Source organism: Sturnira hondurensis, unplaced genomic scaffold (assembly GCF_014824575.4).
Source record: "Sturnira hondurensis isolate 20B ecotype Veracruz unplaced genomic scaffold, ASM1482457v3 Scaffold0017436, whole genome shotgun sequence".
NCBI lineage: Eukaryota > Metazoa > Chordata > Mammalia > Chiroptera > Phyllostomidae > Sturnira > Sturnira hondurensis.
Window position 1 is genome coordinate 2,195,899 of NW_028090067.1, and position 25,697 is coordinate 2,221,595.

The following is a 25,697-nucleotide window of genomic DNA, read 5'->3' on the forward strand; positions in this document are numbered from 1 at the left end:
GGCGGGCGCATGTGACCCGGAGCCCCCGATGAGTCAGGAACGCGGACGGAGGCGCGCGTAGGAGCGCGGGTGTGGGGCCGGTAGGGGTGTGGTGGGGGAGGGCTGGGGGCGACGAAGAGCCCGCCTCTCCCGCCGCCCACGCGATCTCCTGCCCACGTCTCGACCCCCTGGGAAGTAGCAGGCACAGGCTCACCGAGGAATCTGCGTCCTGAGGCCGCTGGAGCCAGGGAATCCCGTGACCGACTCCCCATCTCACAAACCCGGTCAGACGCAAGAGTATCAGAATGGTTCTTTATTGGAAAACAGAGCTGTTCTCGACCCTCCAGCCAGCCTCTGCAGCCCCTCTGCAGCCAACTGGACCCGCATCCCCTGGGCCGCTGCAGGCTGAGCTCCTACCAGACCTGCCTGGAGGACGCCGGCCGCCAGGCTCTGGGCAGAGCGCAGACCCTGCGACCCCGCTGCCCAGGTGCGCACAGAGTCTGGGCTTCAGGCGGTGATGAGTCCCCAAGTCTGGGGCAGGAGAAGGCTTGCTCTGTCTCTGCATGAGGGTGTGCGTGTGGCGGCCCCTGCTAACGGAGTCTCCTTGGGTCTTGGGGCCAGTGTCTCTGATACCCTGGAGGAAGAGGACAGAAATAAACCCTCTGGGCCCAACTGCGTTCTCAGCGCTGCCTCTGCCCGCATCTCAAGTGCCCAGCGGCTACGCTTTCCTGGGAGCATCTCCTCAGGCTCTTTCTGCCTCACCCTGCCCTCCTTTCTTCCCCGAACCGTATCCTGTTATTTTTAGCTTCATACTTTTAGTGCAGAATCTTTCTCTTCTGCCTTCTCTGCTGGGCCCAGCTGCATTCCTCAGACGCCAACCACCACCTCCCTCCCTCCCCCCCACCACTGTCTTGCCCCAGACCTGGCCCTTCCAGCTGGTCTTCACTCTGGGTCAGGCGTGGCTGTGCACCCCACACCAGCACCTCTGTCTGCCTCCCCAGTTCTTTTCACTCATGCTTCTGGCTTCCTGATGTATCTCCTAAGCCTTTTCTCAGCTGCAGGATCCTAGGTCCTGCTGGTGCTTCCTCTTCACTCTGAAACACCCCTTGACTCCTAACCCTGATCACCCCAAGGGTTCTCCTTGCCTTTCCCTCTTCGCCCACCTCCTCCTATAGCAACTCCTTTCTCCCCCTATGTGCCAGGCAGGTCCTCTTCCTGCCTTCCTGCCTCCCTGCCTTCATGCCAGCTTCCTTACTGTCCTTGAAGGCCAGAAGAACTGCTTCTACATGGTTTCCTCGTAGTGCTCAGGCTCAGCCTCCTGCTCCTGCTCCTGCTCCTGCTCCTGTTCCTGCTCCTCCTTCATCCTCTGACGAATCTCATTGGCCTCAGCCCGATCCTCCTCCTCGAAGAACTCCTTGTCCAGACGTTCCAGCTGGGGCATCTGCACCAGGGCCTCCTGGCGGTAGTCGTTCTCATCTGTACATGGGTTGTCCAGCAGCACCAAGGCTCGAAGCTTGGGCAGGTCCCGAAGCTTGGCCAACTCCCGCAGGTTGCTTATTAGATTGCCCCTGCCAGAATGGTCAGGAGGGGTTTCCTGGGTTTTGGAGGCCAGCCACCAGGAATGGGGTCCCTAGGGGAGTCTTCCATGGGCTCCACTTTCCCTAGAAACTCTCTGAATAGATTGGCCTGCCTAGCATTGACAGACTGGCTGCAGAGATGCTGTCCAGCCCCAGTCCTACCCTGTTTCTGCCCTTCAGGAAATCCCTAAGTACCACATTCTATTCTATAATGTGTCATATTTATCTTTTGAGGCAGCAAAGCTAGGTCACAGCCCTGTCTTGCAGATGGGGAGGGAGGGGAAAATCTCCTTTGCAGGGAACAGACTTCTGTGTCAATGACAACCAATCAGAGGTTGAAAGATGAGACTTGGGCCAGTGGAGAAGGAACTGAGACTGAAGCTCAAGGTGGTGGATGCTATGTTGGTGCTCCCCCACTGAACGGGACCTAGAGATAGGGATGGGCTGGGACCTCCCAGCCTAAAGAACAAACTTCATCTCTTAATCTGACTCATTATATGGTATTTTGTGTTTATTTTCATGTTCTTGCTTCAAGCCTTTAGGAAATCAGGTTTCAGTGTTTCACCTTATCTCAGTGGAGGTGCCGAACCTCACGCTATGTTTCTCACTGGGAGCACTGCGTGCACATTGGGCTGGACTGCCCTGTGCATCACCAGAGGGTTAGCAGCTTTGGCTCCAGAGGCACCTCCTAGTCATTGACACAACACATCCCCTCGGCACTTACTTCCAAACCTCCCCAGTGAACAATGGCTGGAAAGGGTCCACTATCCCTATTTAGACTATTAACAGGAAAACAGAAGTCCCCACAACCAACCAGACCAATATGGCAGAGCTAATTAGCAAGAGATTGCTCCATAAATTAAGGCTGGAGTTGGGGTTCAAGGTGATACCACCTCTCCCTACTTGGAGATTCTGTTTCCATTGCCAGCCTTGACTGAGGAGGCCCTGTTACTAAGGGGGCAATTTCCTTACATCCTTGCTTAATGAACACACATAAAACCCTCCCTCAGACAAGAGGGGCTGAAAGAAAATGCTCCTGACCCCTAGTATCTTTCTACTTTGAGATTTCCTTTCAAAGATTTTTCTCAGGTCACATCTGAGCACATCGTGTGTGTGTGTGTGTTTTGTTTTGTTTTTTGTTTTTATCAGTAAGGGGGCCTTCCAGGTGGGACTCGGGATCAGAGAGGCAGAAAACAGGAAGGGGACTTGGGATCAAGAACATGGAGAAGCAGAGTAGAAACTTATGTGGGTTAGCACCAAAAAAATAGAACCGGAGCCGGTCTCAGTTCCTCCAGCACAGGGACCATCTGGGTTCCAGTAGGTATTCCTGAAACGCAGCGCAAGGTCTGATACACAGCATGTTCTCCATAACTGTGGAGTGAATGTATAAGAATTCGGGGGTCTCAGACTCTAAAGATCTTAATGTTGCAATTAGGGCTGAGTGCAGAAGAAAGTAAGGAAAGGAGGGATGAGGATCAGGATGGAGGATGAGATGAGAATCTTGGAGCGGGCTAGAACTGGGGGACTGGGGTAAGGGAAGAACACAGGGTCAAAAGCTGCTCCCAGTCAGGTGTAGGAGCAAGGTGGGGCCTGAAGGGGTTCATACCTCAGGTTGAGGTACTGCAGTGATTTCATTTCCTTGGAGAAGCCACTCAGAGTTTCAATCTGGTTGTCTCGAAGGTGCAAGCTAGTGAGATTACTTAGGTACTCCAAGCCTTCCACTTTCTTCAACATGTTCTGTGCCTAGACTCCAGGATATAGTAGATATATTAGGAGAGGGGAGAAGGATAAGGAAGGAAGAGAAGTCAGAATGAGATGCAGCCCTGCTGGTGTGGCTCAATGGATTGAGCACTGGACCTCAAAGCAAAGGGTCGCTGGTTTGATTCCAAGTCAGGGCACATGCTTGGGTTACAGTCCAGTCCCCAGTAGGGGGCATGGGAGAGGCAACCACCCATTGATGGTTCTCGCTCTCTCTTCCTTTCTCCCTCCCCCCCTCTAAAAATAAATAAATAAAGTCTTTAAAAAAAAAAGAGATGCAGCAAAAAAGGAAATCTAAGATGTAGATAGTGAGGGGTGTAGATGGGGAATGGAAGGGGCTAGAGATCGGTGATGCAAATAAAGAAATCCAAGAAAAGCCTGGCTGATGTGGCTCAGTAGATTCAGTGCCTGCTTTCGAACCAAAGGCTCGGCGGTTCAGTTCCCAGTCAGGGTACATGTTTGGGTTTCGGGCCAGGTTCCTGGTAGGGGGTACGTCAGAGGCAACCCTACATTGATGTTTCTCTCCCTCTCTTTCTCCCTCCTTTTTCCTCTCTCTAAAAATAAATAAATAAAATCTTTAAAAAAAAAGAAATCCAAAAGAAGCTGCCAGTCCAGAGGAAGGTCAGCAGTGACCCCCTACTGACTGCTTCTCTCACCAGAACCGCCTCTGATTAAGGAGGCCGGGCTTCAACCCACCCAGGGTCTGAGAGCGCCACTGCTCTGCTGAGCAGAAGTGACTTCACACCATGCTGGAATGAGGAAGCTCAAGAGTCTAAATGATTAAACATTTAAGTGGCCTCCTTAACCTGATGCCTGTACCCCAGTTACGGCACATTATGCAAAGCAGACTATTTCTGCGTTACCCTGCCTCATGTATTTTCAGCCCTGCTATCTGGTCAGCAGCTTGTCTGCTTTAACTTTGCATCTCCACAGCATCTGGCATCAAGTAAGGGCTCAATAAACGATACCAATTATCACTATGATGGTAAAGTGGGTAGCTGAGCCGACTAGAAGCCAGACATCCTGGCCCCCAGGATGGTGCCCTCTTCCCTGCACCAACAACCACCCTCTGACCCAGCGAGCTACCAGGAAGAGGTTCTTCAGCTTGGGAAGGTTGAGCCCCATTGTGCTTTCCAGTTGGTTCCCTCGAAGCTCCAGTGTGTGTAGGCTGATGAGTTTTGGGGGGTCCAGACCNAAAGGGTAAAGTGGGTAGCTGAGCCGACTAGAAGCCAGACATCCTGGCCCCCAGGATGGTGCCCTCTTCCCTGCACCAACAACCACCCTCTGACCCAGCGAGCTACCAGGAAGAGGTTCTTCAGCTTGGGAAGGTTGAGCCCCATTGTGCTTTCCAGTTGGTTCCCTCGAAGCTCCAGTGTGTGTAGGCTGATGAGTTTTGGGGGGTCCAGACCTGTCACCATTCGGATGTGGTTCCCTGAGGAGCAGGAGGGTGTCAAGAGCTCAAAGGGCCACTCCAAAATGTTCAGCAGCAGAGCCTGAGTTTTGAGAAACTACATCCTTCTCTCCCTCTAATGCCAGGTGGGTATGAAGAGAGACAGGTCCAAGTTTAACACCTTCCTCAAGTCTTTGCTCAATTATCAGCTTTTCAATGATGCTTGTCCTAACCAACCCATTTGAAATTGCCACCTGTGCCCACCCACTCATTTCTTTTACCCTGATCTATTTTCTCCATGGCACATATCCCCTTTTGACTCAGTGTATAAATTTACTTCCTGTGTTTATTGTGTTAATTGTCTTTCTCCCCCATCTAGATTGTACGCTGCATGACAATAGGGACTACTTATTTGTTCAGTTTTCTCTCCAGTACATAGAACTGCCATAATGAATCATAATGTGTCTGAATGAATAAATGAATGAATGCAAAACTGCTCTGTGGCACGGCTGAGGACCACACTGCCCACCTCTGTTGGCCCCAGGCTAGGAAAGAAAGAATTGGTGTGGCCCATCCTAAGGACCTACCTTTGAGATTCAGGATGCCCAGAAGAGGATGAGAGATACCCTCAGTGTCAGTGATCTGATTATAGGCAAAACTGGCAATCTGCAGGTAGGGTAGTTCATTCAGCCGGGCACTCCGGAGCCGGTTGCCATCAGCCTTGAGCCAGAGCAGGTGGGTGAGGTGGTTGAGTGGAGACAAGTCTGTCAGATGGTTCTCAGAAATATCCACATAACGCAGATGGATGTAGTAACGCAGCAAGGAGATGTCTGTCAAATCTCTAGGAGGTGGCAGAGGCCATGGTCAAGGTGAGAATCCAGCAAGGGCTGGCAGAGTTGCAACATGTTGCAACATGTCTGCAACATGTTGCAGAGGGCAACATGGAGATGGCTTATAATGGGGAGAGGAATGAGTGACGGATGGGAGAGGTTAGAGAGAAGAGAAGGTAGGCAGGCTCTTAATAGCAGGCGAAAATCTTGTGCCTGTGAAGGGCTGAGACCTTAACACTCTGAAGAACGAGCGGGGGAATCCAGTAGGAGTCCCACACCCCCTCTCACAGCCGCCAATCCCCAGGCCATCCCTGACACAGGGAGGGTAAGAGCTCCTAAAAAGTAAATTTGATCCTTCCCTCCACTGAGCCAGGATGACAGCGATCCGAACTCTCAGCCAAAACACCCAGGAATGAGGATGAGAAGGAAGAGTGTGCTCTACAACCTCAGTCCTCTTCTGCACCACGCCCCAAGCGCACCTGTCTTTGGCCTCCAGCTTGACATAAGCATGGGCCAGTCCATTTCCGGTCTTACAGAGCAAAGAAAGCCCTTCCTTCATCATGTCCTCTGTGAGGGGGTTGAGAACCCACTGCCGGAGGAAGTAGAGTCAGGCACCCCTTTCCAGCCCAACCCTATCCTTAGCCCCAGGCCCCCCTCACTTCCAGGACCTCACTTCCTCAGAGCCGGCTTCCCCCTCTTTCCTGTCGTCTTCCCACTCCTCTGTCTCCTTCTCATCTTCTTCCCTTTCCAGATCGTCCTGGTCTGGCTCGAAATCTTCCAGATCCTCTTCATCTGACATCTTTCTTCCCTGCTGAAGGCTCTGGAGTCTGATCAAGCCAGGTCCTGGTCCAGAGAAAGAAGGTGTCCTCACCGTCTGCCCACCCTCAGCTCCCTCACCTCCACTGAAGGGGACGGGAGTATTACCCATCAGCTCTCATCTCTTCCCCAACTGTGCTTCTTTCCTCATCCCTACGAACATTTCATTTTGATGCCCAGCCTCCATATTTTCCACCAAGGACCCCTCTCTTTTCAGGATGCCTTTCCAGACCCAACTCTCCTTCAGCGTCTCCCTGCGTCCTGGACTCGGCCTCCCCAGTGCATCCCACCTCTCTAACCGACCCCTCCCCTTGCCTTTCATTCCCAGCCCCTGCCCCGCCCCCGTATTTCGTCTAACTCTGCCATCCTGCTTAGCCCCATCTGCCTGTCCCTTCGGGGACGGGGACACCAGCCCGACGCAGTCTCCAATCCTCCCACCCAATCCTCCTTCGCAGAAGGGCGCAGACTCTGGGTCTGTTCAAGCACAAGCAATTCTGGAGAGGGTCTTGGCCTTGAGAGTTCACGGTTGTTTTGGAAGCCGGGGAAGAGGGAAAGAGGCGTCGTGTGCTGTGGTTGTGGCAACGGAGGGGCGGGGCACTGGGCTTGCGCAGTTGACGACAGTTGCGAGAAGAGCCGCGACTAACTGAACTGGATCAGTGGTTAACAGATTGCAAATTCGTTCTCCCAAACCCGGGAACCCGGGTGAGGGATTGGCCAAGAGCCTAAAACAGGGGGTGGGGCTTAGAACTGTACCGAGGGCCGGGGTGGGGGCGGTGCTGTCCATTTTGTTACCCAAGACCTTAATAAAGGGACCAGACTTCCCCAATGCAAAGCGCTGTGAATTCAAAGGAAACTCATCTCCCGAAGCAAAAGGTGGGGGAAGAGAAGCAAAAATATCACGGTAAGTGGACTGATTCCCGGCTTCCCTCCTATCTAACCTCCCCCTTCCCCCCAGCCCTGCACATACACACCAAGTCCCGTCCTTGCGTTATTTTCAGATAGACCTTTTGGAGTGGAAGAAGCCCAAGCTCAAAAAGACCTGAGTTGGAGTCCTGGCAAATGAGTAGTTTATCAGCAATTTACCTAAGACCACGTTCTCATTTTTAAAATAGGCTTAACTACACCAACTGCCAGGGATGGAGTATGAGTCTAATCTCTGCTAAAGCACTGTGCAGATTAGGAAACCCAGTTTGGGAGCATTTCACTCCTCCTCGTATCCTGGACTGGTGTGATGCAAAACTTTTGGGGAGAAAATCCCACATGTGCCCACTAAAATACTCTTCACACAGCAGTTAAGGGCTGATATAGCCAAACTCAGGCACTCCGGCCTGTGACTTGTTGAAGGAGACAAAAAGAGAGAGGTTGAGATGCAATGAATATTTTGTGCTAGACGTGGTGTGAGATGCCTTTACAAGTGACGTTTGATCTCCACACCAGTCCTGTGAGATAGACAGTATTTGAAACAAGAGGAAACTAAGACCCAGGGTGGTTAATATTTATGACACAATTCCTGCCCAGGAAAAGGAGGAGATTACCCATCTTGTGGAATCTAATATAAACAAAACAATTAGGCAGCAAGGTAAGATATCATGTGATTAATTGTGAAATTGTGTGTTACAAAGCGGTCCGATGGAAGATGTGGTGGGCTGGAAATCAGGAAATATTACCTCCTGCCCTGACTAGCTGGGTAGCTTGGTTAACAGACAAATACGTTTTAACACACTTTTGTTAAACACTGTGCCAGGCGGTGCCTGCTGGGCTCCCAAGGACCATAAAACACAGTCCCTGTTCTCAGGGACCTTACAGTCCAGTGACGGGGTTAAGCAAACGAGTAATTCAATATAATGAGTGGTCATAATAATGCCACCCAACACTTACAGAGCTTTTACTTAGTGCCAGGGGTAATTTTACAGTACATGGGTATATTTAATACCATATATTCAGCTCGCTGAGTCCAGAGGAAGCACCTTTGATAAGGCCTGGAGGAGAAAGAGCTCAACGGCTGAGGAAGGAAAGCAGGTAGTTCTGTTGGCTGGAACCGCAGGTGTACATAGAGGGGGAGGCAAGATCAGCAAACAGAGCTGGGTCACACTAAGGAATGTGGACTTTATCCTGAAAGCTTCGAGGAGCCATTGGAGTTGTTATTTTGTATTTCACTGAAGGACTGAATCTGCAATGTGTAATAAGAGTAAATCCTCCAGCCCCCTTGATAACGCCCTTCCCCCAGTAGCTGGTCTAAATAGTATCTCCTTTGATTGTAAAAGTAATAATTAAAATAAAATAAAATAATAGAGAAGCGTATAAGAGGAATGTAAAAGTCCATGATCACCCTCAGCACCACTCTCATTTTTTAATGAAGTTACTTTATTAATGAAGATGTTTAAAAAACACAAATGGTCTCAGTCATACATACTGTTCATCAACTGGATTATTGTCATTTAAAGATATGTTTTGTGCCCTGGTGGGTATGGCTCAGTAGATTGAGTGCTGACCTGCAAAACGAAAAGTCGCCAGTTTGATTTTCAGTCGGGACGTACGCCAGTTGGGGACCTAGGAGAGGGAACTGATCAGTGTTTCTCTCCTTCTCTTCCTCCCTCCCTTCCCCTCTAAAAAATGAACAAAATATGTATTAAAAATCTATAATAAAAATATGTTTTGGACATCTCTCATTTCAGTAAACATAGATCTACCTCTTTCTGCTTGATCATTGTCTAGTCTTCCATTATGTGCATATGTGGTAATTATTAAACTGTTCCCTATTGATGGATATTAACTTTAAAAATTGTCCACATTATAAACAATGCTGCACCAAAAATCCTCGTACATATGGCCTTACTTACCCTGTACCAGTACTTCTGAAAGTGTAACGTGCATAGGAACTGCCTGAGGACCACGTTCAGACGAAGCTCCTGACCCCACAAGTGATGCCGGCGCTGCTGGTCCACAGACCGCACTCGGAGTAACATGGCTCTGTGGGATCCAGTCTTAGAAGGTGCAGTTTCTGGTTCGAGGGTATGTACTTACCTTTGCCAATAATAATAGGTTGAAAAATAGGTATGTCATTATTTTAATGTGCATTTTTATTGTTAGTGAGGGTGTTTCTTTTTCTTTTTGGGGGGTAAGATTTATTTATTTATTTATCTTTAGAGGGGAAGGGAAGGAGAAAGGGAAAGATATATCAATGTATGGTTGCCTCTCGTGAATCCCCTGCTAGAAACTGGCCTGCAACACAGTCATGTGACCTGACTGGGAATCGAACCTCGATCCTCTGGCTCACAGGCCTGCACTCAATCCACTGAGCTACACCAGCCAGGGCAGATTGTTTCTTGTTGTGTGTCCATGTACGTGTATTTGTTTTATTTTACAAATTGTCTTTTCATATTCTTTCTCATGTTCCTGCTATGTCATTAAGTTTTAAGATTGGCCCTGGCTGGTGTGGCTCAGTGGATTGAATGCTGGACTGTGAACCAAAGGGTCACCAGTTCAATTCCCAGTCAGGACACATGCCTGGGTTGCGGGCCAGGTCCCCAGCTGGGGGCATGGAAGAGGCAACTGACTGGTTTCTTTGAACAGACAGAGGGGAAAGGAGGGAGATAGAAAAGGAGGGAAACATCTGTGTGATGTTCAAGAAATACATTGATCTGCTGTCCCTCGAAAGCCCCCAGCCAGGGACTGGCCTGCAGCCAAACCAGCAACCTTTCAGTTCATAGGCCGGCACTCAATTCATTGAGCCACACTAGCCAGAGCTGAGTCCCAAATTTTTATTTCCAGCCAAGAACTCTTTTCTCAGTCCCAGGCTTATACAGCTAACCTCCTACTTCTCTGCTTTTCAAACTTAATGTATCCAAAGGCAAATTCTGTATCTTGTTCCCTAACTGCTTTTTCTGAGCATTCCCTGTATCGCCATTCCTATGTTCAGACCAGAAACCCATGGTCATCCTTGTCGTTTTTTCTCCCTCAGCAACATCTTCCCACTAGTCCCCACTGAATCTACCACCAAGTGTGACCTGTTCTACCTCCAAATGTACCTTGAGTCCACCCACGTCTCTCCATGGTGTGATACCTCTCATACCCAAGCTATTATCACTCCCTGGAACCACCACACTAGTCTCCTAAACAGTCCTCCTGATTCCACTCTTTCTCTCACCCAGTCATCTTCCATAAGTAGCTATAGTGAGCTTTTTCAATTGTGAAGAGAACCCTCTATTTTAAGCCCTCAGTTTTTCCTGCTGTTCTGAGGATAAAATACTCAGCACCGTGGTCTATAGGCAAAGCCCAGCAGGGTTTGTCATAACCTTTGCTATTGGGCTTGAGCTACACTTGGCCACACAGCCCTCTTTCCAGTTCCTCAGACCTCAGCTCCCTCCCTCTTCGGGGCTTTCATGTATACCCTTTTTCAAAAAGATTTTATTTATTTTTAGACAGAAGGGGTGGGGAAGGAGAAAGAGAGGGAGAGAAACATCCATGTGTGGTTGCCCCTCACGTGCCCCGTACTGGAGCCCTGGCCTGCAACCCAGGCCTGTGCCCTGACTGGGAATCGAAGGAATCCAACTGGTGACCCTTTGGTTTGCAGGCCGGTGCCCAATCCACTGAGCCACACCAGCCAGTGCTCATTTATTCACTTATATGTGGAACTCAACTAGCTCCCACTCACCCTCTAGGCCTCAGATTAAATGGGGCCTCCTCAGAAAGGCCTTTCCTGACACCTAATCCAAATTAGGATCCCCTCACATAATTCCCTGCTTTTCCTTGATAGTAGTAAACACAATTTGTCTTAATATATAAATTTGTGAGTCGAGTTTGTTCCCTTCTAGATGTCATCAAGGATTCCTGCGTTAGTTTTTTTCTAACTCCAACAGACCTTGAGTTTCGCACCACATTCTACTTCCTGGCACAGCACATGCTACACAGTAAGTGCTCAATAAATGCTTACTGAATACATATTAAACGTGCTCTCTAAAAGTAATTAAAGATACCGTCCCTCATTGTGGATTTGTCTTTGTGTAGATGAAATGTGCCTACCTCCTCCCTCTATTTTGAGAATCACAGATGGGGACTGAAGAAAGAAAAGCCAGGGAGACAGCCCCAGTCAGGATTCACTAGAAGGAAGTAGAGACCCCGAAGGATAGAAAGGTACAAGAAAACTCCCAATAGCAGAGGTAGTATTTTAAAAATTAGCAAGGATATGCCCTGGTCGAATGGCTCAGTTAACTGAGGCATCCTCTCCTACACCAAAAGGCTGCGGGGTTCAATCCCCTGCCGGGGCATGTGTGGGAGGCGGCAGGCCGATCTTTCTCCCTCCTTCTCTCCTTTCATCTCTCTCTAAAGCCAATGATAGAGTATCCTCACGTGAGGATTTTTTTCAAAAATTAGCAAGGATAAACAAAAACTCTGGAAGACCAGCCGACTTATCCAGGTAAGGCTGGCCGAGCTGAAGAGGCACTGGTTATTGCAGTAGGCGCGCTCCTTTATGCTGCGGCTTCCGACATAACCTGTGCCTCCTCCTTCTGGCCTCCAACTTCCAAGGTGAACAAAAAGATTCTCCCCCCGCGGAGGGTCCCTATGTATAATCACATTGATAACAGGAAGGAGAGGGAGATGGGGAAGCAAAAGAAAAAACTTTGGAAGGATGGAAGAAGGGAGCCCTTTAAACGTAATGCAATTCGGGGTGCAAAAGCACTAGTCCCTTCCTCTCCGCTCCAGAGCCACGGGGCTGGACTAGCTGCCCATTAGGAGCCCGCTTAGCGGGCCGCGCTTCCGCCCTAGCGCCTTTGTTCCGGGACAGAACTTTCCAGACGCGAACGCCGGCGCCGGAAAGAGGTGGGCGGGGCGGAAGAGGCAGTCCAGGGCGGGGCCCCAGGTGAAAGACGCCTGGCTCGGTCGCTGGCTGCAGCGAGGCGAGCTGGGAAAAGACCCCAACAACGGGTGTGGCCGCTGGGGGGCGCGCCAGCCCCTCTGGCCGCTGCCCACCCGCGGCCCGCCTGCTCCCTGGATCGCCGCCTGCTGAGTCAGCGGCCCCGCCCGCGCTCCCTGGCTGCTGTTACATAACTGGGCTCCGGGCGGCGGTGTGGGGCTGGGCTTCTCGGCTGCGGCTGACATTTTCTGCAGTCGCCAGCTGGTCACCATTCTTAGGTTTTGCCGGAGGGCTTGTTTTAATCTTTCCAAGCCTGGGTTTCCTAATCTGTAAAAATCATACTTGTGAGGTTCAAATGAGATGCAGCATGGTGGTGTTTCATCTTACACATATTTAATGTGAATTCAGCAATACTCATTAAATAGGGCAGGAGGTCGACAGCCACCTTTCCGCATGAGTGTGATATGGGAGACTGGACTATGTATGGTTTCTTGGTACCAGTTCTGGACCTTTAATTATGTATCTTGTGAATCTCACTGCTATTTTTGTGTTTTGTTTTTAAAACTAGATTCTGGTGTTTTAAGATGCATTTTTCCCATATAACAGTACCCATCTGGAGTCAGTTTAATCATTTCATTGGGCATGCAAACAAATTTACAGCAATCTCTTTCCATGCTGGAAAAAAATTTAAATATATATTTATTTTAGAGAAAGGGAGAGAAACTTCGATGCCAGAAAGAAACACGGGTCAGTGACTAATGGTGACCTTTCTCTGCGGGAGGATGCCCGACCAACTGAGCCACATCGGTCAGGGCTCATGTGGTAACTCTGTAATGAAGACTGAAAGAACATTAAATTTATGCCTGGAAGAAATGAACCAGAAATCTGTTACTAACAATGGCAATATATGACCAAAAAAAAAAGAAAGAAAAAAGAAAAGCTCTTAGTCTCAAGTCACAGTTCCAACTTCCTGCCAGAGAAGACTGCCTTTGGTTGGGAGGATTTCAAAACCAGCCACAGATGGCCTAACAGTTTTAGAAAACACTTTAACCTCAAAAGCATGCAAACTGACTGCTGGGTAGGCTGTATCTATGGAACAATAGGCAGCAAAACCCATCCAGAGCTACTAAAAAGAATTACTGGGCTATCTTCCAGAAAATAATAAGGCTGGTATCTCCTGGGGGGGGGGCGGGGAGCCCAACTGCTTTTGTATTTCCAAACTAGATACACAAGGCAACTAATGACCACCTCTCTCATGGTGACAGTGTAGCTCTGTATTTAATAAAGCCAGACATGTTCTGCAGGGGTATAGATCCCCATGTTCATAAAGAAAAAAAAACCTAGAAACCAAATGCAAATTCCTGAGTGACTGCAGCCCTTTTCCTGATTTGGTTCTAGAAGTAGAGTAGGACCTCCAAGAGCATGGCCTTGACTTTACTGTTGCTGATTGCAGGCAGCAGTACCACACTAAGATTCCATGCACTTTATGAGTGTGTTCATAAAGCCATCGAAGTCTGCCTCCCCCCAGCATCACCTCTATCCTTTACTCAGCTGATCTAAGCATGATTTGCTGTTTCAAAGCCACATACATGAGGCTGAGATTCTTCCTTGACTCACAGAGCCATGAATGCTGACCCTACTATTAATGGTGGTAATGAGCTGGAAGAGTTGGACGTTCTTTAGTATTGCCAGTTGAATCATTTATATCAGACAAGGAATAAGCCTAAACCACTCCATGCATATTGGGAAGAATGTGTATAGGATTTTAAGGATTTTTTATTAACAAAGAAATGAAACTAGCTGTTTAACTGGCCTAGCAAGTGGCTTGTGAATGAAATTGAAGGGCTTCTTGAGAGCCACGGAGAAACGCAAATAAAAAGCCTAAGGACTGGCCCTGGCTAGTGTGGCTCAGTGGATTGAGCGTTGGCTTTCGAACCAAAGGGTTGCTGGTTCAATTCCCAGTCCAGGCCCATGCCTGGGCCAGGCCCCCAGTGTGGGGTGCATGAGAGGCAGCTTCATGTTGATGTTTCTGTCCCCCTCTTGCTCCCTCCCTTCCCCTTTGTCTAAAAGTAGATAAAGAAAGTCTTAAATTTTTTTTTGAGGAACTAATAAAATCCCCAGAAGATAAAGATATAATGAACAGGAAGAAAAGATCAGTTCAAATCTTCATGGATATGTTAAAGTGTTCCATACTGCCAAATACTTAAATGACTTAATCTCTGAATAAAACCACTCTATGGAGAGAAACCTGAAAATTACAGGTATAGTTAAATCTATGCATTGTACGTTTTTATAAACCAGCAATTGCTTACATAGGTATACACCCATAGAAATGAGTGCTTTGGTCCACCAAAAAACTTACACAATAATGAACATAGCATCTTTTTCTATAATGGCTAGAAACTAGAAATAATTCAAATCCCATCAATAGATACATTGTAGTATATACATACAATGGGATACCATAAAATGATTAAAATAATGAGCTGCTATTTCATGCAACAACATGGACAACTCACAGACATAATGTTGAGAAAAATAAGACACAAAATGCGTACTAGCCCTGACTGGTGCGACTCAGTGGTTGGACAGTTGTCCTGTAAACTGAAAGTCTGCAGGTTCAGTTCCTGGTCAGGGTACATGCCTAGACTGTGGGCTCGGTCCCTGACGGGGACACATACAAGAGTCAGAGGATCCTCAGGTGAGGATTTTAAAAAACAACAACCACAATAATACACCCTGGCGGGTATGGCTCAATGGACTGAGTGCTGGCCTCTGAACTGAAAGGTCATGGGTTCCATTCCCAGTAAAGTCACAGGCCTGGGTTGTGACCCAGGTCCCCAACTGGGGGCATGCGAGAGGCAACCGATTGATGCGTCTCTCGCACGTTGATGTTTCTCTCCCTCTCTTTCTCCCTCCCTTCCCCTCTCTCTAAAAATAAATAAATAAATACCAGGTTTAAAAAATAAAAATTAAAAAATGCAATATATAATATATGGTTTTATTTATATGAAATTGAAGAAGAGGCAGAGCTAATCTGTATTGATGGAGGTCAAGTACTAGTGACTTTTAGGGATGTAGTATGAGGGAAGGGTCAAGAAGGGGCCTTGTGGGATGCCAGAGATGCACTTGATCTTGATGCTAGAAATGGTGGTCACATAGCAATATAAATATAGACATAGCACAGTACTCACCGGCTTCAGAACCCATCAGACCCTGTACTTGTCTCATTTTGATAAGAAAAAAATGTGTCAGGACTCGTCGCACTTGCTAGAACTTGTACGAGTCACAGCACTGCCTCACAAGAGAAAATGCGTTATCTTCTGGTGCTGGTTGGTTTCAGCACTCGTCACCGAAGGAGTTAACGATGCATGCCGAGGTTCCGCTGTATGTAAAAATCCACCGAGCAGTTTAAGATTGCTGTACTTTATGTATGTTACCTATCAATATAAAAACACAGAGTTAAATTACTTGTAGCAGCGTGGAATACTTTAGCTATTATCAACAAATGTTTGTACAGTGAAGATCCAGTGGCAACAGTTAGTAAATACCATATTTTAAACAACCAGCAACTTCTCAGGCCAAACTGGAGTCGGCTGTGGCTTAGGCTTGCTTCACTGTTCCCTAAGCCTTCGTCAACTTGGTTATCACACAGATCCTCCATGGATACTCATCACAGGTCACTGTCCACTGTCATGATGTCATTATTTCTGTTGTCACACTGGCAAAAATATCCAAGTTGGGCAGATGATAAGTATTCAGGTTTACATCTTTCTTTTTAATATGCTTTCTCCTGTCTCTTTAATTAAAATACTATAAAATTTTATTCTGTACATCATTGTACAGTGTGGGGCAAAAGTAGATTTACAATTGTAAGTACGTGAAACAGAGTTTATTCTTGTATTATTTATTAATTATTATATTATTTTCTTTTTTTAAGATTTTATTTATTTATTTTTTAGAAAGGGGAAGGGAGTGAGAGAGGGAGAGAAACATCAGTGAGTGGTTGCCTCTTGCACGCTCCCACTGGAGACCTGACCTGCAACCCAGGCATGTGCCCTGACTGGGAATCGAAACTGCGACCCTCTGATTCACAGGCTGGCACTCAACCACTGAGCCACACTAGCCAGAGCCAATTATTATATTATTAATATAACAACTGTAAACCAATTTTAAACCCACCCTGTGCTTGTGCTGCCACATATTGTGTTTGACTCAAACTAACATACGTTGTACCTAACGGGAGTGCGAGATTTTCAAGGGTAATGTCTACGAGGCATAATTGTCTCCACATATCTCCTGACTCTGTCGTCCCAAAATGTGGAGCTTGTAGTGCAATGCTTGACACACGGTTCCAGTTCTGCCCCTTCAGCCTGGGCTCCCCCTCCCATAACCCACATGTGCTGTCTAACCAAACTAGCCAATGACCACGAAATCTTGTAGGTAATCAAACCTGAATTCTCTGCTACACTGTATTCTCCTTGACCCTTTTCTCACTCTACACACTCTCTCTAAACCGCTCACTGATTCTCGTAGTTCACTTCCTGGATAAAGGCTGACACATCTCCCAGATTTATTTCTCTTTCCCAGGTCTCTGCCTCCTCCTCCACACCTGTCATTGTCAAGTGTGTTCTGGATGGTTCCTTCTGGTTGTTGCCTAGACACCTCGAAAACATGTCCTAAACTGGACTCACCAGCTCTCTCTCTCTCCCACCCTCTTGCACCTACCCCGAGTTGCTCCTCTTCCTATCGTTTCCATCTTTGGTAGTGGCACCTCCATCTGACAGACTCTTCCAGGCTAAGCATCCCTCTCTCTTTCCTTTCCCTGGCCTCAGCATCTAACCAGTTACCAAACCTGGCGACTCTATCAGTGTTTTTTTTTTTTAAATTTTTTATCTATTGGTTTTAGAGGAGAGAGAGAGCAGGGGAGAGAGAGAGAAACATCGATTTTGTTGTTCCACTTTATTTATGCATTCATCAGTTGATTCTTGTATGTGTCTTGACTGGGGATCAAACCTGTGGCTTTGGCTTATTAGGACGATGCTCCAGCCAACTGAGCTACCTGACCAGGGTCCTCTCAGTGTTTCTTGAATTCTTTTCATTCTTATTTCTACTGCCTTATTTCAGTCTTTTGACACTTGTCACCTGGGCTGCTGGAACCAGTCTTGGTGCTTCATGCTCTGGGTCCTTCGATTCCTCCTCAATATTGCTGTCAGGGTAGTTTTTCTATTTCTTTTCTTTTACCATTTTAAAACATTTAATTTTTAAAATATATACTCTTTATTACATTATTTTCCATTACCATGCTGTCCCCTTATTCTCCCTCCCCCATCAATCACCACACTGTTGTCCACGTCCATGAGCTCTTCAGGTGGTTTTTCTTCAGTGTCTGACCTTGTTCCTCCCCTGCTTGTCTCCTCCTTGGCTCCTCTGTCCACAGGCTAACACTCGCACTCTTGAACTTATCCTACAAAGCCTCCTTCATCTGGCACCAACTCCTTTAGGTTTGTCTCCATGCTTCCTTTCTCCCTGCAGCAACCCTGAAGTCTTTGAACTTCCCAAACCCAACTACAGCTTCTGGCTTTTTAATGCCAGCTGTCTGGAATGCCTTCTACATGCTGCAACCCTCGACTCACCCCCCTCCTGCAGACATACCTTTCAGGCCGATTGCTAGTCCTTCGTTGAGATTCAGCCAAGTGTCATCTCTTCCAGGACACTTTCCTTTCCTAATTGCTTGATTCCCTAGCAGGCCCGGCCTTTTTACCCCCATACACGTTCGTTACACCTCTGTAATTTCATCTACTACATGGTATACTGTTTTTATAAATGTCCTCGTCAACTGTTTGAGGATTCACTGCTCAATCCTCTGTGCTTAGCACACGTGATCCCATTTGAACTAGAATCTCTTCCAAGCACTTTACATGTATACCTCACTGAGTTCTCATGAATATCTCATGCAGTAGATACCAACAGCACTTCTGTTTTACAGAAAAAGAAACGGCACCAGGGAGGTTAAGAGATTTACCCAAGGTCACGTGTGCCTACTGGCCTTCAGGCGTTCCCACCCAGTCAGCCTCGCTCCACAGCCTGCATCCTTCGCCACAGTGGTACATTGCCTCTCTATAGAGTGGGCGCTTAGTGGGTGTTAAATAAATCATAATAGCTATGATTAGTGAGTGCATACTAAGTACCTGATTCCATACTGAGGGCTTTAACTGGATTATTCCAACTCCACAACCCTGTGAGGTAAGTACCATCATTATTACCCATTTTACACCACAGAAAACAGGTTCAGAGAAGTTTGGTAACCTCTCCAAGGACACAGCTAATTATGGCATAGTTAGAACCTTGGAATATTCAGGACCAAGATTTTAATCACTACACTCTCCCAAATGAGACCTACACTTTATCAATGGACGATCATCCAGAATCAAGATTAGAATAGCATGGAGACCTATGCCATTTACTGCTCCAGGCCCGAAAGACAGTGTTCGGAACTTCAGACATAGAACGGGCTGACTCACAATCGGGACGGAAAAGAGACCTACCCACAAACAGTGACCCAGAATGGGAAGCCCATGGAAATCGAGGCCAGCACAATGCAAGAACCCCCTTGACTCCATGCCCCTCAAATCTAGGGGTTCAGGAGTTGGTTGCCCATGGGACTGGAGGATAGTGACAGTGGAGAACAGACCTCCAGAGATCCCAAAGCGATGCAAGAAAGAGACTAACCGCCCGAGACGGTCTCCTCGTGGGGGCGTGGACTCGGTGTGTGGCGCAACCTTAGGTGGCAACGAGAGGGTTAACCACCCGGGGAAGGTCCAGTTTGCGCCCAGGCCGGGCAAAACCTGGGGGAGGTGCTGGAGGCGAAAACCTCCTGGGTTCTGCGCCCCATGTGCGGCCGGACCCGCGACCTCCCAGCTGGGGGAGCTAAGCGATGTTCGGGAGCCGCCGGTGGCGCGGACACTGGGCAGGCGAGGGGGCGGCCCTGGAGAGGCCCAAAGGGGTGAACTCGCGAGAGTCTCAGGAGCCTGGGACAGATGGGTGAGGACAAGGTGAGGGGGGAGCGAAGAGGGCGGAGCGGGGAAGTGGGCAAACGGGTGAAAGGACGGGGCGCCTGGTTGGGAGCTTCCGCCAGGTGGCCGCACTTTACACCCTCTTCTCTCCTAACTCCTCTCCAGGTCAATCCCGAAGGGGATCACAACTTGCAGAAGAGAGACGCCCCAGCCAGACTCTTTCGGGGAATCCTCCAGCTCCTCGCCTCCATGGGCCAGACGGCTCTGGCAGGGGGTAGCAGTAGCATCCCCACCCCACAGGCCCTGTACCCTGACCACTCCCGTCCCGAAGGTTTGGAGGAACTGCTTTCTGCTCCCTTTCCCGACCTGGAGACTCAACGGCGCCACGGCTGGAACCCCAGGGACTGCTCAGAGAACATCGAGGTCAAGGAAAGGGGACTGTGCTTTGAGCGGCGGCCCGTAGCCCAGAGCACTGATGGGGCCCGGGGTAAGAGGGGCTACTCGAGGGGCCTGCACGCCTGGGAAATCAGCTGGCCCCCGGAGCAGCGGGGCACCCACGCCGTGGTGGGTGTGGCCACGGCCCTGGCCCCACTGCAGGCAGACCACTACGCGGCGCTGCTGGGCAGCAATAGCGAGTCTTGGGGCTGGGACATTGGGCGTGGGAAGCTATACCATCAGAGCGAGGGGATAGGGGCCCCCCAATATCCAGCCGGACCTCAGGGTGAGCAGCTGGAGGTGCCGGAGAGGCTGCTGGTGGTTCTGGACATGGAGGAGGGAACTCTGGGCTACGCTCTTGGGGACACCTACCTGGGGCCAGCGTTCCGCGGACTGAAGGGCAGGACCCTCTATCCGGCAGTAAGCGCTGTCTGGGGCCAGTGCCAGGTCCGCATCAGCTACCTGGGCGAAAGAAGAGGTGAGGCCTGGGTAGGTGTTCTTTCACTGGTGGCTGTGGTTTGACTTGGAAACCCAACACTTTACAAGAGTGAAGGGAACAAGCCTTCACATCACCTGCCTCCCTACCCCCTCACTCAGTGCCAGGAATGGCTAAGGGTCTTCACAGCTGTTACCTAATTTAATCCTCCCAACAGCTGTAGAAGTAAAAGGTGATGCTTGGGGACTTGCTGTAAGTGGTGAGCCCCCAGATTGGAGGGAGGCGCTCCAGGGATTAGGGCCTTACAAGGAGCTATCAGCTCCTGGAGCAGAGGTGCACAGGGCTAAAGGGCTGCTGGGCTAAGTGTGCAAGTCTGAAAAGCAGTGCTAGGCACCCAGGGTGTGACACATACAAACCTATTTCTTCAATCAAACCCCAGGAAGGAGCCATCGGGGACTGCCCCCCACCCCCACCCCCACCCCAACTGGAAGGAGAGCAGTAGAGGCAGGGTTTGGGGTGGGGCTGCAGGGGAGGGACCTCCTTGGGGAACCAGTGGGCCAGGGCTTGGAACCTACTGAACTGTTCTCTGCAGTTGTAGTCTTAGCAGAGGCTGGGCACCTCTCCTCCTATCACCCAGGGTGAGCTGTTGTGGAGTGCCAGCCTTCCTTTCACCTTCTCAGCCCCATTCCCAAGGCCTTTCTGGAATCCAAGCCTGGGCCAGCTCCACCCGTCCTAGCCACCTTGCCCTGTTGATTACAGGCCTTAGCTAGAGCTTCACCGTCACCACTGACTGGAAGTGCGTGACACCTCCCACCCTAAGAGCAGATACAGAGCTTCAGGGTGGCTAAGATGTCTCTCAACCAAGGTAAGAGTAGACTCAAGAGCAGGAAAGTGCAAGGGAACCCTGTAGTCCGAGGCTGTCTGGTTGGCGGCTGCACTACTTACCTTCCCCTCCTTCTCTCTCCCAGCGGAGCCACACTCCCTTCTACACCTGAGCCGCCTGTCTGTGCACCAAGCACTGGGGGCTGCCCGTCTGGGCCAGGTATCTGCTCTGCCCCTGCCTGCTGCGATGAAGCGCTACCTGCTCTACCAGCGACCCTGTAATATCAGATTGCAAGGCCTTGATGCCATCCCTCCCCAGGAGTAGGGGTGAGGCACTGCTGGCTTAGACCAGCCACTTAAAGCCAGTGAGGCTGGTGGGGAGGGGAGGCTGAGCCCTTACCCCCAACCTGATCTCTGGGGACCATAACAGCCCCAGACCCTCCCAGGGGTGAAGGGAGAGAGCTGTTATTCAAGGTTGTGATGTCCTGATATGCAAGACTTTTTTTTCAAGTAAAAATAAGAAATATGCTGTCGTAAAAACCTTTCTGGTATTTTCTGCACAACTGTCCTGTGGCTGCCTCAAAAAGGAAAGAGAAATGATGTGGAAACAGGTACAATGAAGAAAGATGAACCACAAGGCTTAGTGGCAGGTGTTTATTCCCTGCAACCCTCTGCCACCGAGCGGGGCTGCTCACATATACAACACACACAGGTGTTGGCACCAGGGGTGAGAACAGAACCCCTGGCCTCGGAGGGGAAGACAGGGCTCTCTCCCAGGCCTTGGCCCCATGGTGTGGGATGGAAGAGGATGGCTCCCTTTCCTGCCTTCACTGGGGACTGAGGGGACCCACAAGCAAACTACTCCTTCCACCTCTCAGCCAAGGAGAAACCTTCTTGATGACATGTCTTGTTCCAATTGTCATAGTAAGTGGAGAAGGGGTTGGCCTGGTCCCAGACATTACAAGGTAAGATGTAAATGGTGAGGGAGAAGTACAGTTTGGATTAGGCCATGAGAAGGGGCAGGTGATACTATCAGAAGCATGTGTCGGGGAAGAGCAGTTACTGAGCTTCTGAGCTTTGTTGCCCTTGGCATAGCAGGAAGGAGAAGGGAGATGAATGGGGCTTATTGTTTGGCATTGATGATGTCCACGAATTCAGGCTTCAGGGATGCACCACCCACAAGGAAGCCGTCCACATCAGGCTGGCTTGCCAGCTCCTTGCAGGTTGCCCCAGTCACAGAACCTAAGAAGTGAGAAGAGAAGGCAAATGGTCAGGGATGGGATGGGTATACTCTATTCCCACCTCCATCCATGTCTAACTAAGGAGGCTCAGTCTAGTTCTCAGCCCACACCACCTCAAGCTGGAGCCACACCCACTCACCTCCATAAATGATGCGGGTGCTCTGAGCCACTGCATCAGAGACATTGGACTTCAGCCATCCCCGGAGCTTTTCATGTACTTCCTGGGCCTAGAACAAGAAGCCAGATTAGGTTAAGATTCTGCGTTTTCCTGAAAGGGGAAAACCCTGGAGACAAGGGACAAGGCAGTGTGGTTTCAGAGAATCCCAGCACCTGGGGTCTGAGTTGGAACACCAGGGCTCTGACACACACACACAGCCCAGGCTGTGGAATGGACGTCCTTGGACAAGTCACTGTCCCCTTCTCTTGGCTTAGGGGCTCCTGCCTTTAAAAGGAGGGGCTGGGCCCTGGCTGGTGTAGCTCAGTGGATTGAGCTCTGGCCTGTGAAGCAAAGGGCCACCAGTTCAATTCCCAGTCAGGGCACATGCCTGGGTTGCAGGCCAGGTCCCCAGTGAGGGACACATGAGAGGCAACCACAGATTGATGTTTCTCTCTCACTCTTTCTCCTTCCTTTCCCCTTGCTCTAAAAATAAAGAAAAATTTTTTAAAGGAGGGGTTGGCTAGGATGGTCTCTGTGCTATCCAGTTCTACTAGGGCAAGGTAGACAAGGGTGCAGTCCTGGGCTTGTTTACCTGCTGAGGTGTTGCAGTCTTGCCTGTGCCAATTGCCCACACAGGCTCATAGGCCAGAACAACCTTGCTCCAGTCCTTCACGTTATCTGTGGGACAGAGACCACAGATAGAAGGGTGAACAAGGAGCTCTGTAGCTTGGTACCCAGGAAATAAAGAAGAGGGTGGCATGCTGCCCCCTGGTGGTTGTTTAGGGAGCTCCACGAGGTATCAATACCATGGGGCAGGAGCAGCAGTAATAGAGAGGATGCAAGGGATCCCACCTTCCCCTTTCTTCAGCATGGGGATGATCAAGTTAGGCTGCAGCGCTTCTGACCCCACCCTCCGTGCCTCCATGGCCTTGGATAGGCTCATAGGTCCCTTCAGAAATACCTGCGATGACCTTGGTTTGTTCAAAAACGACCTTCTCAGTGATGCCAGCTTCCCTCTCATCTAGCTTCTCCCCAATGCAGGCGATCACTCCAAGTCCCTCAGACAGGGCATGCGCCACTTTCTGCCCAATCAACTGTTGAGGAACAGTTGGTGAGACACCGCTCTTGGAATAAGGCATCTCTTATCTGTCTCTTCTCCTGGTTACTAACCTCATCTGACTCCCCAAAGACGTGCCTTCTCTCCGAGTGCCCCAGGACTACCCATGTGGCTCCACAGTCTTTGATCATGCCAGGGCTATAGGAAGAGATGAAGCCACAGTTCCACAGGGAGCCCACCTGTGGCTTTCCACTCAATGAGGAAAGTAAGGAAAGGCCCCCACACACCCTTCTCCCACTTGCATCTCACCTGATCTCCCCAGTAAAGGCCCCATTAGTCACTTTGTAGCAGTTCTGGGCAGCCACAGCAATCTTGGGATCTAGCTTCTGCCTGGCAAAGTCAATGTAGGCGGTGGGGGGCGCACAAACCACCTCTGTGGATGAGATCACAACATTTGCCAGGCTCCATCCAGGGGTCCTGAGCCCCTTCGCCTTCACCAGCTTCCTTAGCTCTGCTTTCCTTCCCTTGTTACCCCAGCAAGATGATCTTTGTGCACATCCCAGATTGGGCCCGTTTCCAACTCCTAGAGCTTTTCAGATGCCCCTGAGAGGCCATGCCCCTGCCCTTTGCTCTTTTAACAGCTGTGGCTCTGATTTCCCCGGGCTATTCTGGGCCTGGGCGCCTCCTAGACTCAGCATTCCCTGGGGGCCAACCCCAGGTCCCTTCTAAAATAGCTCATCCCTACCTCCCACAGGCAAGGCAAGGATTTTTAGCAAAAGCATAAGGGGCCAACTTCTGGGGTTGATATTGGAGTCTCTGGCAATAAACCAGAAGAGGATGACTCTTCTGATCAGGCCGGTGGTTCTGTGTTTTAGGTGGATGGTAAGGACTGAGGACAGCACTCTGCCGGTGGGTGGCAGGGGGCTACCAGCTCATAGAGGCCCTGCGCTTTCCCGGCTCCAGGCTGGAGGAAGCCGTAGGATCGCTCCTCATTCCCAAATGGCATCCAGTATGGCATCTACTCAGCCCCTTTCTGAAGAAAGCAGGGCTCATCCAGGCTGCGGAGGGTAATGGAACGGCGCGGGTAGCTCTGGAGGCAGAAGCAGCGCGGCAGAAAGAGCCGCCAGGCAAGGCGCTGGGAGGAGTCTCGCGCTACGTGCGGAAGCGCACGGAGCCCGGCCTAGGGGCAGGTGACTGGAGGCCTGCACACCCACTCAGCCGCCTCCACTGCCCCGCACCCCTAGTTCCCGGGCTGTCGCCACTCCCGATCGCTGGTGCTAATCTCCGCTTCCAAGCTCGTCTCCAGGGGGTGCAGCTCTGTCTGTGCCCCGGGGCCATATTCCTCTCGAAGACAAAAACGTCCTTTCCCGCCCCACCGTCCCAGCGCACTGTTAAATGTGGCCCCTATTTCCTCCTCAACACACCCCTGGCACTGGGGCTGCTGGGTCAATGTCCGGATCCCCAGTAGCCCTCGTTCTCAGCCTGCATCCAGCTCTACGAGCACACCTGGTAGCTCGGGAGAGGGCGCTCCCCCGCCCTCCCTGCCCCGCCTTACCCTACCCAGTGAGGCTCACCGGTGTCGGCCGGCACCTTGGCCGCGTTCAGCGTGTTGATGAGCTCCCCCAGATTCGCCTTCCGCCCATTCATCTTCCAGTTCCCCCCCACAAAAAACTTCCTGGAGGGCGCCATGGCGCTGGAGCCGACACACTGAAGGTCAGAATCACCGCGCAGCCGCGGCCACTGCCCGCTTATATAGAGCGCGGTGAGACAGAACTCCGCCTCCTTGGCCATGGTTAGCCCGGCCCCCGCGTGCAAGTCCTACCCCTCACCCCGCCCGCCGCCCTTGTGGCAATGTTCTGACGTTACCCCCTTTCTTGTAGCAACGTTCTAGGGGCATCGGAGCTGAGTCGCTTCAGCCTCCGTTGCCTGACTCGGGAGAAGGGGAGAACTGTGAGCCCCTGCGCTTGAGGAACCGGCTCTTCCAGACCGCAGCCCTCTAGGGGGCCAGAAGCGGTTCCCAGGGGAAATAGCTGGCAAGTCCGACCACTCCAACTGCTTGGCCTAGGCCACACTGCTCAGTGGACTGACCGAGGGGTATCTTTCCAACTCTGGGGAAAGGGACTCCCTTCCCCCACCCAAGTATTTAGCCACATCCCTGATTACTGAGCAGACACCTTTGACCCCTGCAGGGAGAGCCTAGCCCACAGTTACTGGGCATGTGACAGGTTCAGAGAGATGGCTGGCCATCGCTGGCATGAGCTGTACAGCAAACGCTGAGGCCAAGGCCGAGGCAGTTCAGAACTCCTCCCCCAAGGCATCCCACTCCTCC

At 50.3% G+C, this 25,697-nt stretch overlaps 3 protein-coding genes across 11 annotated transcripts; 1 reads left to right on the forward strand and 2 right to left on the reverse strand.

Annotated features, from left to right (window-relative positions):
* Positions 1-277: 277 nt before the first annotated feature.
* On the reverse strand, positions 278-6,909 carry LRRC23 (leucine rich repeat containing 23). Of its 2 annotated transcripts, XM_037067966.1 has the most exons (8): positions 6,789-6,909; positions 6,208-6,377; positions 6,014-6,123; positions 5,292-5,545; positions 4,616-4,746; positions 3,163-3,299; positions 1,235-1,547; positions 278-613 (listed from the first exon to the last, which is right to left on the reverse strand). In XM_037067966.1, the coding sequence occupies exons 2-7, from the start codon at positions 6,331-6,333 to the stop codon at positions 1,262-1,264; spliced, it is 1,044 nt and encodes a 347-aa protein (XP_036923861.1). In that variant the 5' UTR covers positions 6,334-6,377; positions 6,789-6,909; the 3' UTR covers positions 278-613; positions 1,235-1,261. The 2 variants fall into 2 exon arrangements, with proteins under 2 accessions (XP_036923861.1, XP_036923863.1); XM_037067968.1 differs by lacking the exon at positions 6,014-6,123.
* SPSB2 (splA/ryanodine receptor domain and SOCS box containing 2) lies at positions 6,815-21,781 on the forward strand. 8 transcript variants are annotated; one of them, XM_037067962.1, is made up of 5 exons: positions 7,131-7,251; positions 11,165-11,260; positions 11,358-11,483; positions 19,386-20,133; positions 21,060-21,781. In XM_037067962.1, the coding sequence occupies exons 4-5, from the start codon at positions 19,470-19,472 to the stop codon at positions 21,236-21,238; spliced, it is 843 nt and encodes a 280-aa protein (XP_036923857.1). In that variant the 5' UTR covers positions 7,131-7,251; positions 11,165-11,260; positions 11,358-11,483; positions 19,386-19,469; the 3' UTR covers positions 21,239-21,781. The 8 variants fall into 8 exon arrangements, 7 of the variants coding, with proteins under 7 accessions (XP_036923859.1, XP_036923857.1, XP_036923856.1 ...); XM_037067961.1 differs by lacking the exon at positions 11,358-11,483; XM_037067963.1 differs by lacking the exons at positions 7,131-7,251; positions 11,358-11,483 and adding an exon at positions 9,259-9,404.
* TPI1 (triosephosphate isomerase 1) lies at positions 21,554-25,174 on the reverse strand. The gene is made up of 7 exons (XM_037067969.1): positions 24,943-25,174; positions 23,678-23,801; positions 23,482-23,566; positions 23,273-23,405; positions 22,904-22,989; positions 22,294-22,381; positions 21,554-22,155 (listed from the first exon to the last, which is right to left on the reverse strand). Exons 1-7 carry the CDS (start codon positions 25,157-25,159, stop codon positions 22,037-22,039), a joined length of 852 nt encoding a protein of 283 aa, XP_036923864.1. The 5' UTR covers positions 25,160-25,174; the 3' UTR covers positions 21,554-22,036.
* Between the last annotated feature and the right edge of the window lie 523 nt (positions 25,175-25,697).